This window comes from Enhydra lutris, unplaced genomic scaffold, assembly GCF_002288905.1.
Source record: "Enhydra lutris kenyoni isolate GAN:26980312 unplaced genomic scaffold, ASM228890v2 scaffoldscaffold59, whole genome shotgun sequence".
In the NCBI taxonomy this organism is placed as follows: domain Eukaryota; kingdom Metazoa; phylum Chordata; class Mammalia; order Carnivora; family Mustelidae; genus Enhydra; species Enhydra lutris.
Genome location: NW_019154143.1, coordinates 12,038,517 through 12,051,413, shown reverse-complemented (window position 1 = coordinate 12,051,413; position 12,897 = coordinate 12,038,517). Strand labels below are relative to the sequence as shown.

Here is a 12,897-nt window from a genome sequence, read left to right as displayed (position 1 = left end):
GATTTCCATTTTGAGTTCTTTAACCTGAAAGTTATCTTAGAAGAATATCTTTTAACTTCCAGATAGAGTTCTGTTTTGTTTTGTTTTTCCTGACGATCTTTTTTTTCCAGTTTCTAATTATACTACATTGTAAATGTAGCTTGTTATGTGTTCTGCTTGATAGAATTTGTTGAAATGCATGTCTGATCAGTCATGGTGAATGTTCCATCTCTTAGTTGGGTGTTGGAATTCCTGATGAATAGATATTCCCTCCAGAACTCTCAACTTCTCTTTCATACCCTTCATTTCTCTGTTATGTCACACTGAGTTCTGGGAGAATCCCACAGCCAAATTTTCAGCTCATTGATTTTTTCTTCTATTCTGTTGAGATTTATGCCTCTTTCACGCAGTGTTGGTTTTCTCAGACATTGAGGATTCTTGACTGCGAGCTTACCTTTGGGGCTTCCCCCTCTCAGGAGGAGTAGGAGGCACTGCTTAGCTGAGTGTGCCAGTATCTGGGTTTCTGGTCATGGTAACTCCCCATATTCCTCCTGGTCCATGTCATTCTCTGCTCTGGATACAAGCCAGAAGGGGACCAAATTAGTGAGGATATTTTAAAGTTACTTTTTGTGAGAATTAGTCCTTTTTATATATGCTGCATGGATCTTCAACACACACAAATACACACACCCCATGACCCTTGGCTTACCTGTGCCATCCTTCATACTTCTGCTAGAAACATATGGAAATTCTATTCACTATTCAGTGTTCACATTATTATGAATATGTAAGAAATATATGAATGTTGATTCCTGTAGGGCTTGGTTTGGTTTGGCTTGGGGTTTGGTTTTGCATAAAAATGTAAACATATTCCTTACCTTCAGCTCTGAAAAACATTTTACAATTTGGTCTCGTGTAACTCTTAAAGTTGAATGACCAGTGTCAAAACTTATTGAAATACACTGTTTAAATGGATGCATTTTATTATATGTAAACTGTACCTCAGTAAATCTGAAATTTTTTAGAAATTAAGCAAAAGTGATCAGACTGATTTCTGCATAACTGCTCTGATGAACATTAGATGTGAGAATAACAGCAAAATGGTAATAATTACCTCTGGGTATTTTTTTTTTTACAGGGTGTACCTTCTAATGCAGTATTTACCATATTGTCCAGTATTCCTGAGGTCGAAAAATTTGCTAAATTCTGGATCTGTAAAGCAAAGTTGTTGGCAAGTAAAGGTCCCTTTGATGTTATTGGGCTGTATGAAGAGGCCATTAGAAATGGGGCAACAGTGAGTATCTGTCTTGGGTGGGTAACTTCCGGAAAATTCTCTCATGTTAGTTGTCTGTTGTTTGCAGTATGGCAGTCATACAATGTAATTGTAAATTTCTAATTTACTTCATCAAGTATACATAGATTATGAAGCACAAGTCCTTTATGTACATTTAATTAAAAATTTATTTGCTAGAGGGGCACCTGGGTGGCTCAGTCAGTTAAGCGTCCAACTCGTGATTCCAGTTCAAGTCATGATCTCATGGGTCATGTGATTGGGCTCCCTATTCTCCACTCAGCAGGGAGTCTGCTTGAGATTCTCTCTCTCCCTCTGCCTCTCCCCACTGCTCACATGCTCTCTCTTACTCTCTCTTTCTCTCTCTCTCTCTCTCTCTCTCAAATGAATAAATAAATATTTTTAAGGAAGATGTGGTCCATATACACTATGGAGTATTATGCTTCCATCAGAAAGGGTGAATACCTAACTTTTGTATCAACATGGACGGGACTGGAAGAGATTATGCTGAGTGAAATAAGTCAATCAGAGAGAGTCAATTATCATATGGTTTCACTTATTTGTGGAGCATAACAAATAACAAGGAGGACATAGGGAGATGGAGAGGAGAAGGGAGATGAGGGAAATTGGAAGGGGAGGTGAACCATGAGAGACTATGGACTCTGAAAAACAATCTGAGGGTTTTGAAGGGGCGGGGGGTGGGAGGTTGGGGGAGCCAGGTGGTGGGTATTATAGAGGGCACGTATGGCATGGAGCACTGGGTGTGGTGCATAAACAATGAATTCTGTTATGCTGAAAAGAAATTAATAAAAAAAAAAACTATTTTATTCAGTAGAAATAGTGTTTCATGTAAACTAATAGAATCACTGTTCTTATTAAATGAATGTGTCTCACTTTATACTCATCGTAGAAATATGCACTTGTAGAAAGTAATAGCATGGAAAGTTAAAGTTACATCAATATGCAGTACTTACAAAATTATACCTCATCATAAAAAAACTGAAGATACATTAAGCCCAACATATCGATATTCACACGGCAATAATTCAGAGCCAGTACATGAAAAAAATTTAATTCTAAAACTTAGTGAAACCACTGTCTCCATATGACTTTTTTTAACAAAGACTGCATCCAAGTTTCATAACTCTTTTCACCTAAATGTCACTTTCCATGTCATTTTCTATTCTACCATACCTCTTCCTATTGTTCAAAATCAGAGTTGTAGATGCACATAGTTTAAATAGTCAAAACCATCCAGTAAGTTTCCTTCCATAAGGCCTCCTATTTCCCACTTCCCAGAGCAAACTGATTATTTTCATATTTACCTGGATAGTTTCAGATAGTGTGCTTATATTGCTATTTCTTGATTTTTCAGTTTTAGACATGATTTGTAGATTTCCAACTATGCAGGATAAGGATTTAACCCTCTTTCTGACACACACCCTGGAAATTTTGCCATCCTCCATATTTCCATTAGAGTCATATGGAAATCCTGGTCACTGTTGTTATGAATAATCCTGTGTTCATATTGTTATGAATATGTAAGAAATACATAAATACATTGAGCCATGTAATACATACTAAGGTTATTTTACCTTTCAAGCATGATCTTCTAATTTTCCTGAAGTTAATTATTGTCTTGTTTTCCCTTTGCTTAGTTTTCTGAGTATTTGTTAGTATATAATTGATTCCAAACTTTTCTCTATCGAAATTTCTCAATATTTCATTTTTTTCTTTTTCATTCAAGTTAGTTAACGTATAGTGTAGTATTGGTTTCAGCAGTAGAATTTAGTGATTCATCACTTACACGTAACACAAAATGCTCACCACAAGTGCCCTCTTTAATGCCCATCACCCATTTAACTCATCCCTCCACCCACCACCCCTCCAGCAGCCCTCAGTTTATTCTCTATAGTTAAGAGTCACTTATGATTTGTCTCCCTCTCTGTTTTCATCTTATTTTCTTTTTCCTTCTCTTCCCCTATGTTCATCTGTTTAGTTTCTTAAATCCTACATATGAGTAAAATCATTGATATTTGTCTTTCTATAACTGACTTATTTCACTTAGCATAATACACTCTAGTTCCATCCACGTTGTTTCAAATGGCAAGACTTCATTCTTTTTGATGGCTGAGTAATAGTCCAATGTGTATATATACACCACATTTTCTTTATCCATTCATAAGTTGATGGACGTTCGGGTTCTTTCCATAATTTGGCTATTGCAGATAGGGCTACTATAAACATTGAGGTCCATGTGCCCCTTCGAATCCAGATTTTTGTATCCTTTGGATAAATACCCAGTAGTATAATTGCTGGGTCTTAGGGTAGTTCTATTTTTAACTTTTTGAGGACTCTCCATACTATTTCCCAGAGTGGCTTTACCACTTGCATTCCCACCAATAATGCAAAAGTATTCCCCTTTCTCTACATCTTCGCCAACAACTATTGTTTCCTCAGTTGTTAATTTTAGCTATTTTTACAGGTGGGCAGTGATATCTCCTTGTGGTTTTGGTTTGTATTTCCCTGATGCCAAGTAATGCTGAGTATTTTTTCATGTGCCTCTTAGCCATTTATATGTCTTCTTTGGAGAAATGTCTGTCCGTTCATGTCTTCTGCCCATTTCTTAGTTGGATGATTTATTTTGGGGGTATTAATTTTGATGAGTTCTTTTTTTTTTTTAAGATTTTATTTATTTATGTGACAGAGATCACAAGCAGGCAGAGAGGCAGGCAGAGAGAGAGAGGGGAGGAAGCAGGCTCCTCGCAGAGCAAAGAGCCCGATTTGGGGCTGGATCCCAGAACCCTGGGATCATGACCTGAGTCGAAGACAAAGGCTTTAACCCACTGAGCCACCCAGGAGCCCCTTGATGAGTTCTTTATAGATTCTGGAGACTAACCCTTTATCAGATATGTCATTTGCAAATACCTTCTCCCGTTCCATTGGTTGCCTTTTAGTTTTGTTGATTGTTTCCTTTGTTGCACAGGAGCTTTTTATCTTGATGAGGTCCAAAATTTCTCAATACTTTTAAAACATCAGATAGCTTATCGATTTCTTTTTCCTAAAGACCCTTCTCCCAGAACTTTCTGACAAGTTCCAGTCTCTACAGGTTGCTCTTTCCCACTATCTTTGCCTATTATTCTGGGACCTTTCACCATTACCCTCACATTCCCATTTCTATCAGCATTGCCTGTTTTTCTTCTCCAGTGCTTTTCTTCTCTCTCTGTTTTTTGTGTTGTTGTTGGGGGTGGTTTTATTTTTTTTTTAATTTCATTATTTTTATTTGAAAGAGAGAGCGGGTGTGTGTGCATGGCCAGAGGGGCAGAGGGAGAGAATCTTCAACAGACTTCCCACTGAGCATGGAGCCTCACTCAGGGCTTAATCCCATGACCTACGAGATCATGACCGACCTGAGCTGAAACCCCAAGTCCGACACTTAACCCACTGAGGCATCCAGGCGCCTCTCCAATGGTTTTCTTCTCACTCTGTTTTGTGTTATTGCTGTTGGTGGTGGTGGTTTTCTTTTCTTTTCTTTTCTTTTCTTTTCTTTTCTATTGTTCATTAAAAGCTTTACTGAGATGCCAGTAAAAACTGGGCTGTATACAAAGAGGTGGATTGAAAAAGCTCTGGACACACAGATGAGGTTTTACCACAGGGTGATCTGGCTGATCCAACTGGTTGAAGAACCTTCAATATCTAGATCTTTCCTCTAAAATTGCCCATATTCTCTAAAGAAGGATCTGGAAACCACATTACCAGTGTTGTGGGGGAGAAGAGAGCTGGGAATCTCAACCTTCAGCATGGAAACTTTCCTTTATCCCTTTTTTTCGGTGGGCATCCCCACCTCAATAGTGCTTGATATTCCCCAGAGACTTGGAAAATACACCTTCAGTTTTCTGTTAGGTTAAAGACTTGGAGGGGCACCTGGGTGGCTCAGTCCGTTAAGCTTCTGACTTTGGCTTAGGTCACGATCTCAGGACCCTGGGATTTTGCCTGGCGTTGAGCTTCCCACTCAGTAGGAAGTCTGCTTCTCCCTCTCCCTCTGCCTCTAGCTCTTTCCCAGCCTTGTGTTCTCTCTGTCTCTCTCTCTCAATTAATAACATGTTTAAAAAAAAAAAAAAGACTTAGAGTTCTGACTGCTGAACAGATGCTCAAGAATCCTCCTGATTTTGACCCCACCATTCATTCTTGAGCCTTTCAGAAAGGCCCTGGGGTTGAATCATGTTGTTTCTTAGCCACACTGCCAGCTTAGGATTCAGCTCCTTCCTGTCAGTTAAGTTGGTTATCTCTTCCTTCTACATTCTAGCTTCCAAATCTTGTTGCTATTTCCTCTATTCTTTGTAGTTATTGCCCCCTTTAATCCCATTATCATTTCACTAGAGTTTCCATAGGGATTAGAAATAAATGTATATTCAATCCATCATCTTTAACTAGAAGCCTGTAAAAATGTAAAATATGTTTGATAAAAGTTTTATATAATTCAGACTTTTCGCAATGTATTCTGTGCATTTATTCCCATTCCCTTAAGCTTGAAGTACGTTAGATTTTGTGAAAATGTATGAACAGCTTTGCTTTTATGTTCTGTTGTCAGTTTACATCTATCATTTATTTGATAGAGAATCCCAGATCAGAAAGACCAAGCTCCTTCAGGAGTCTGCTTCTCCCTCTGCCTGCTGCTCTCCCTGCTTGTGCTCGCTCGCTCTCTCTCTCTCTCTCTCTCTGAAAAATAAATAAATGGGTGAAATATTTTTAAAAAAGAGAGAGAGAGACACCTGGGTGGCTCAGTCGGTTAAATGTCTGCCTTCAGCTCAGGTCATGATGCCAGGGCCCTGGGATCAAGTCCCACATCAGGCTCCCTGCTTAGCCAGGAATCTGCTTCTCCATCAGCTGGCTGCTCTCCCCGCTTGTGCTCTCTCTCTATGACAAATAAATGAATGAAATCTTTAAAAAAGAGAGAGAGAGAGAGAAAGGCCAAGCTCCAAATATAATATTCCTATGAAATATTACAGTTCACTTATGGTGTTCTACTTCATGGGATGGTTTAGATACTTTGAAAAAGGAAGTCTATCTCAGATAATTTTACCAGAAAAGTACTTTTTTTAAAGATTTTTTTATTTTTTTTGACAGAGAGAGAGCAATCACAAATAGGCGGAGAAAGAGAGAGGGGAAACAGGCTCCCCGCTGAGCAGAGAGCCCAATGCGGGGCTCGATCCCAGGACCCTGAGATCATGACCTGAGCCGAAGGCTTAACCCACTGAGCCACCCAGATACCCCTGAAAAGTACTTTTTAATATTTACCAGGAAAGTACTTTTAATAATAATGGCTTTTTTCTAATGTTTTGTTTTTTATGTTATGTTTAATATTGTATTTTATATGTTATGTCCAATGTTGTTTTTATGTTACTAAATAAAAGAAGAAAGAAAGGAAAGACTAGGGGAAATTATCCAAAATGCAAGCTAAAGGCTCTATTCGGGGGAGTCCCTGGGGGGCTCAGTCGTTAAGCATCTGCCTTCAGCTCAGGTCATGATCCCAGGGTCCTGGGATTGAGCCCCGCATCGGGCTCCCTGCTCAGCAGGAAGCCTGCTTCTCCCTCTCCCACTCCCCCTGCTTCTGTTCTTCTCTCGCTGTGTCTCTCTGTGTCAAATAAATAAATAAAATCTTTTTAAAAAATAAATAAAGGCTGTATCTGGATGATTGGATTATGGGTGATTTCTCTTTTTAAGTTTCACTATTGTTCAGTTTTTCTGTAATGAGATTTATGACTTTTATAAAAAACAAAAAACAAAAATCCAGTAAAGACAACACTAAAAACGTATGCTGCATTTTTGTATAACTAACTTTACATCTTTGGGCCAGAATCTTTATGTGAGGATACATCTTCAGTGGGATCATGTAAGTCAATAAGAAAATTAACTGATTTAAAGAAATGTCACTACAGACAGCTTTCCATAAGCACATTTCTTCATTAAAGCATGCCAGCATTTAACCAACATTTTCTTTGTTCCTTCATTTTTTACATAAAGCTATAAATCTGAAACTTTTTAGATGTTATTTGTAGTCAGATAAGAGATTTTTTAAAAGAAAACATTTTTCTTAAAAAAAAGAAGCTCAAAAAAAAAAAAAAAGAAGCTCATTTGAAGTTAAGCAAACTTCCTTAGATCATTTCCTCCATGAATGTTTTTAATACTGTTTATGTATTTTCTTTCTTCCAGCCAATACAAGAGTTACGGGAAGTTGTTCTTAATATTTTGCAAGACCTGAACAGAACCACAGAAGGTACTGCCATTTTTGTATTTAAATTTCACTCCCTTTAGGGGCACCTGGGTGACTCAGCAGGTTAAGCCTCTGCCTCCAGCTTGGGTCATGATCTCAGTGTCCTGGGATGGAGTCCGGCATCGGGCTCCCTGCTGGGCAGGGATCCTGCTTCCTCCTCTCTCTCTCTCTGCCTGCCTCTCTGCCTACTTGTGATCTCTCTCTGTCAAATAAATAAATAAAATCTTTTTTTAAAAAATGTTTTAAATTTCACTCCCTCTAGCCAGTCAAGTAAAAGCCATCGAGGAACATATAAGGGAAAAAAGAAAAGAATTATAAGTCCCCTGAAATCCCTCTCACTTCTTGGTTTCCATAGCCTAGCTTTTTCAGCCATCATCATCAGCTGAATTATTTCTATTATTACAAGTAAATATACTGCTCAACACCAAACATAGGTTGTTTTCACAAGAGCAGCCTATGGTAGGGTATCTTGATTCCCTAGAGTGCTAGGTGGGAGAAGACAAGTGGCTCTTTCTCAAACGAGACTGAGGCAGAAGGGAGAGATGCCTCTGTGTCATAACAATCCACCTGTACTCACACAACCAAATTCACATTATAGCCTTTAAAAATAGAGGCACCTGGGTGGCTCAGTCCGTTAAGCATCTGCATTTGGCTCGGGTATGATCCCAGGGTCCTGGAATCAAGCCCTGCTTCGGGCTCCCTGTGGGGGAGACTGCTTCTCCCTCTGCTGCTTCCCCCTGCTTCTGTTCTCTTTCTCTCTGTGTCTCTCTCTCTATCCCTCTCTCTCTCTTTCTCAAATAAATAAATAAAATCTAGGGGCACCTGGGTGGCTCAGTCAGTTAAGCGGCTGCCTTCAGCTCAGGTCATGATCCCAGGGTCCTGGGATAGAGCCCCGCATCAGACTCCCAGCTCAGCAGAGAGCCTTCTCCCTCTCCCTCTGCTTGCTGCTTTGACTCTGTGTTCTCTCTGTATCTCTCTGTCAAATAAATAAATAAAATCTTAAAAAATAAATAAATAAAATCTTTTTTTAAAAAATCAGCTGGCGCAGGAACATTTTCATTTAGCTAACCATTGCTATCATTGGTTAGAACCTTTAGAAAACTCTTCTCTGAAAATTACTGGGCCAAATACAGGGAGTGGTCCACTCTAATTGCTTATATTTGTCATATGAATGGAAAGAAAAAACAAGCTCCACTGAGAAAAGAAAACAGATTATTTTTCTGGTCTTAGGAGGTGACAAATGTTCCTCCTTTAAGACAGATTGAACTTTGGGGAACAACCAAGTCATGTGGAATGATAGCTAACTAACCTATTACTTTTGGGAATAAGGTCACAGAGGAGATATGCCCAATGGTGCTCTTCTACTGGGAATGATGGTACTATTCAGATATTTGTTTATAATTCATGGCATTGTTTTTCAAAGAGGTAAGAAAAAAGACAGGAATCCGTACCTTTCCCACTTCTTGGCCCCCCCAACCGCTTTTAGGGCCTTAGCCTCCAGCCACAATATCTGCCTATCTCAATCCAATTTTCTTCCCTTCCTTTTGGTTGTTGTGATTGAGCTATCATGTATATTGTGTTCAAACAAGACATTTTTTTCACCCATTGCCCAAGGTAATAATCATGTAGTCATCTCTGGGTAGGAAGGGATTGGAAGGTCAACTGAGTTAACCTTAGTGAGTCAAAGAAATTGACCCAAGGTATGGTATAAGGTTAAAAAAAACAATGATTAGTCCCTAAGGGAACCTCTAATAAGAGGTGGGAATGTGTTCAGAATGTGGAAAAACTATCAAGGATCCATCTAAAGGGACAAGGAGTGCCAAAGGGTATCTGGAGGGCTGGTTAGAAGGATGGCCTTGTACAGCAGAGCATTGTTAGAGGGCTGGGTGGGAAAAACTACATGTCTCACTTCAAATCTGTTACTCTTTTTTAAACTGGGAAATCACTGTGTATGTTGACTTTTTATTTTATTGCATTTAGTTTCACTATTAAAACCTATTGCTAAATCTTACTTTCCTTCTTGACCTTGCATACACAGGCGTTACCTCTGACTCTCCAGTTGCTAAGACGAATGTAACAGCAACAGAAGAACTGGCCGACAAAACGGAATCTGAAAAGTCTTATCTGAAAGAGGGAGAACAGGTTACAGCGACACCCCAAATAACTAAGGCAGAACAGGATAATCATCCTGGTATCAAATTACAGATCGCCCCGATCCCTAGGTAAGCAAACTCTAAGTAGGCTTTGTGTCCACAGGTCTAACTCAAGCCCTGTTCTCAGTTTCACTTCTACGGACGCAGAGTACCAGCAGTTTATGGAGACCCCTGCGTCATGTGAGGACAGGTGGACTAATGTCAAACCCATCTTTGACATTAAGGAAAGGAGCTGAGGGTGAGGGGAGGGTTGGAACCACTGACAGGAAGACCTGTGCCCTTTCTGTGCACACACACCATCACCCTCACAGCACTCTGAGGAGACCTGACCCGCCGTGAGGAAGGTGGTGCTGGAGTGTGGAGACAGGTTGGAATGGGTTTCGCCTCCCTCCTGGACTGGGTGCTGCACTTACAGATCCCACCCGCCTTTCCTCCCAGGCCCCGGGGCAGGGACACAGAATGCCAAGCAGGGGCAAACTCTGCAGCTGTAGGAGGGAAGGGACGGCGAATAGCCCTATAAGAACAGGCTGCGCCGTCGGATACTTGCTAGGTAGAAGCTGCGCCTTTTATTGAAAGTGTTTGATGTTTGAATAAGTAAAAGTTTAAGGCAGAATTCATAGGAACTGTGTCCAGGTATCAGTGCCATTTCCTAAAACGTTAACATCAGTCTCTATCCATGATCTTAAAAAAGGCTTCCGAACAAAAGCAGCGCGACCACACAGTTCTGTATTTTAGTTCCCTGGAAAGCACAGTTGGGCCTCTTCCAGCCCTAAAACCCCCTCTCAGTCCTGCCATTACAGCCGACTCACAGAAGGACGAAGGCAAGCAGGGGTCTGAAAACCACCTCTTGCTAACTCTGGAATTTATTATGAAAGTTCTTAGCCGACCAGCCTGCTAGTTTTCTTAGGCTAATGTCATTAGAGGGTTTATGAGATGTAGAACAGATTCACTACGTGAAAGTTCTCTGCAAACTATCCTCAGGGCTACTTTTATTGGAACACATTAAAGTTTACAAGGAAGATGCCCAGTTGGCCCAGTTTCAGTTTGTGGTTTGATCCACCATCTTTTTAAAGATTTTTTTTTTTTAAGATTTTATTTATTTATTTGACAGACAGAGATCACAAGTAGGCAGAGAGGCAGGCAGAGAGAGAGGAAGGGAAGCAGGCTCCCTGCTGAGCAGAGAGCCCGATGCGGGACTCGATCCCAGGACCCTGAGATCATGACCTGAGCCGAAGGCAGCGGCTTAACCCACTGAGCCACCCAGGCGCCCTGATCCACCATCTTAAAAGAAGTTTTTTGAATAATTTTCTGTCAAAGCCAGAAAGAATCTTAGAATTCATTTGTCCCACCCCATTTGGTGTTAGGCCCCATTTCCTTAAAACCTATCGACTCTTTGAAGGTTCATGGAATAAACAAACACCCACTGCCAATATCAAAGGCAAACCACACTTAACACTTCAGGAGATTCTGAATGGCTTCTTCTGTCTCGCAGAATAAGCGGCTTGCCGGAAGTACAAGACGTGAAGCTCATCACCCCCGTGCGGCGCTCGGCCAGGATTGAGCGCGCAGTGTCCCGCTACCCGGAAATGCTGCAGGAGCATGATGTGGTGGTGGCCTCTCTCAAGGAGCTGTTAGAAGTGGAAGAAACAGAGTGTTTCATATTTCGTAAAAATGAGGCCTTGCCTGTAACATTAGGGTTTAAAATCCTCGAGTCCTAATTTCTTAATGCCTTTTTGTTGTTGTTGTTAAAGGTGCTTTCAGAGCCTCGTCCAGGTGACCTGGACAAAACTTTATATTGGACAGGCAGACTGCGGGCTCTCAGGAGTTAGAAGCCCCTGGGCTTACTCTCAAATTTAATATCCCCACAGGACTGTCTTTGGTTTATTTAAGACTACAGTTTGCCACAGTTTTATAGTATGTAAATTTTAAACTATAGACTATTCATTTACCCCACAAGTATGGTAAACATTTTCACCTTATTGACCTAATTTACTCTCAGCATAGTTGTTTTTTACATCAGGAGGCTGGTGCCACAGGATGATAGACTTTCCTTCCTGCAGCCAACTTCCCAGAGGGGGCGAGTCCTCCCTGCCCTGGTGAGGGGAGCTTAGAAGCTAGCTTTCCGGACCAGATGCCATGAGACAGACTGAGCAAATTCCCTCATTTCACGGAGCCGATGCTAGCTATGCTTTTGTTCAGATGTCCCAGATGACTCTCGTATGCGACTCTGACTTCCGTCATAGTATCCCTATAGATAAGGGGCAATTCCCGTCCTGTCTGTCCCAGGGCTTCTCCAGTGAAACACAGTGGTATTAGTTGTCTAGCTTTTATATCCAAATCTAATTGTGCATCTGTTATTCAGAAATGCTTCAAAGAAAAACAAAAGGGAGCAGGGGAAAGGGGTGGGGAGGGCCATTTGCTTCTTCAATTCTTTGCTATGGGGACACTTGGCCTGAGAAGACAGTACAAGCCCCAGAGACTATCATAGGTTGCCTTTCCTCCCTTCTGGGCAACTCTTCTTGGAAGGGTAAAATTAGAATCATTATGTAAATATAATGTACAGAAAAACCTAGCCAACATATTGTGAATTTTTAAATTTTAGCTTTCTTAATATTTAAGTATTATCTAAAACAAAAAAATTAAATTTTGTTCATTCCTGCTTATTCATGTATTCTATTTATTATTTAAAAAAAAAAACAAAACAAAACAGTGTTGATGGCTTAGCCTAGCGAATTAGGGTTTTGTCCAGGGAAATACTGTTAGGCAATCTCAAGAGACCTCACAGTGAACATTCATTACCATGAAGAACTCACCTTGATCAGGGTCTGACCATCATCCCCACCCAGGAACTAGATTTTATCACAACGAGGGAAGCACCATCTCTCTAAGTCAGGTTTATAATGACAAGGTTCATAAAACTGAGCTATAAAGCCATAAAGTTAAAATAGTAATTTTCAATAAGAATAAATGGTCACCATGACCAAAATGCAGGAATCCACACAGCCAGCCCTTTCCTTCCCTTTGGACAGACTACTCCCTTCACCTGCGAAGCCAAATAATGCCCAGGGAGTTGCCGAGAGATCACAAAATCTGAAAGCCTGTGTCAGGTTTCTGTCGGTTACTAGGGGAAAAGTCCTACACACACAAACAATAGCGTAAGACACTGTTATTTAGTGCTTCCTCTGGGTGTGTTCTGTACC

The 12,897-nt window shown here is 40.5% G+C and overlaps 1 protein-coding gene across 1 annotated transcript in view; it reads left to right on the top strand.

Annotated features, from left to right (window-relative positions):
- The window catches only part of LOC111158441 (cytoskeleton associated protein 2 like), a 31,640-nt gene extending 19,369 nt beyond the window's left edge, over positions 1–12,271 (top strand). Inside the window, exons 6-9 of the mRNA XM_022520460.1 lie at positions 1,118–1,273; positions 7,484–7,547; positions 9,583–9,766; positions 11,190–12,271. Of these exons, the coding sequence (XP_022376168.1) occupies positions 1,118–1,273; positions 7,484–7,547; positions 9,583–9,766; positions 11,190–11,415 (630 nt within the window). The 3' untranslated portion in view covers positions 11,416–12,271. The remainder of the gene's footprint in view (positions 1–1,117; positions 1,274–7,483; positions 7,548–9,582; positions 9,767–11,189) is intronic.
- Positions 12,272–12,897: the final 626 nt, after the last annotated feature.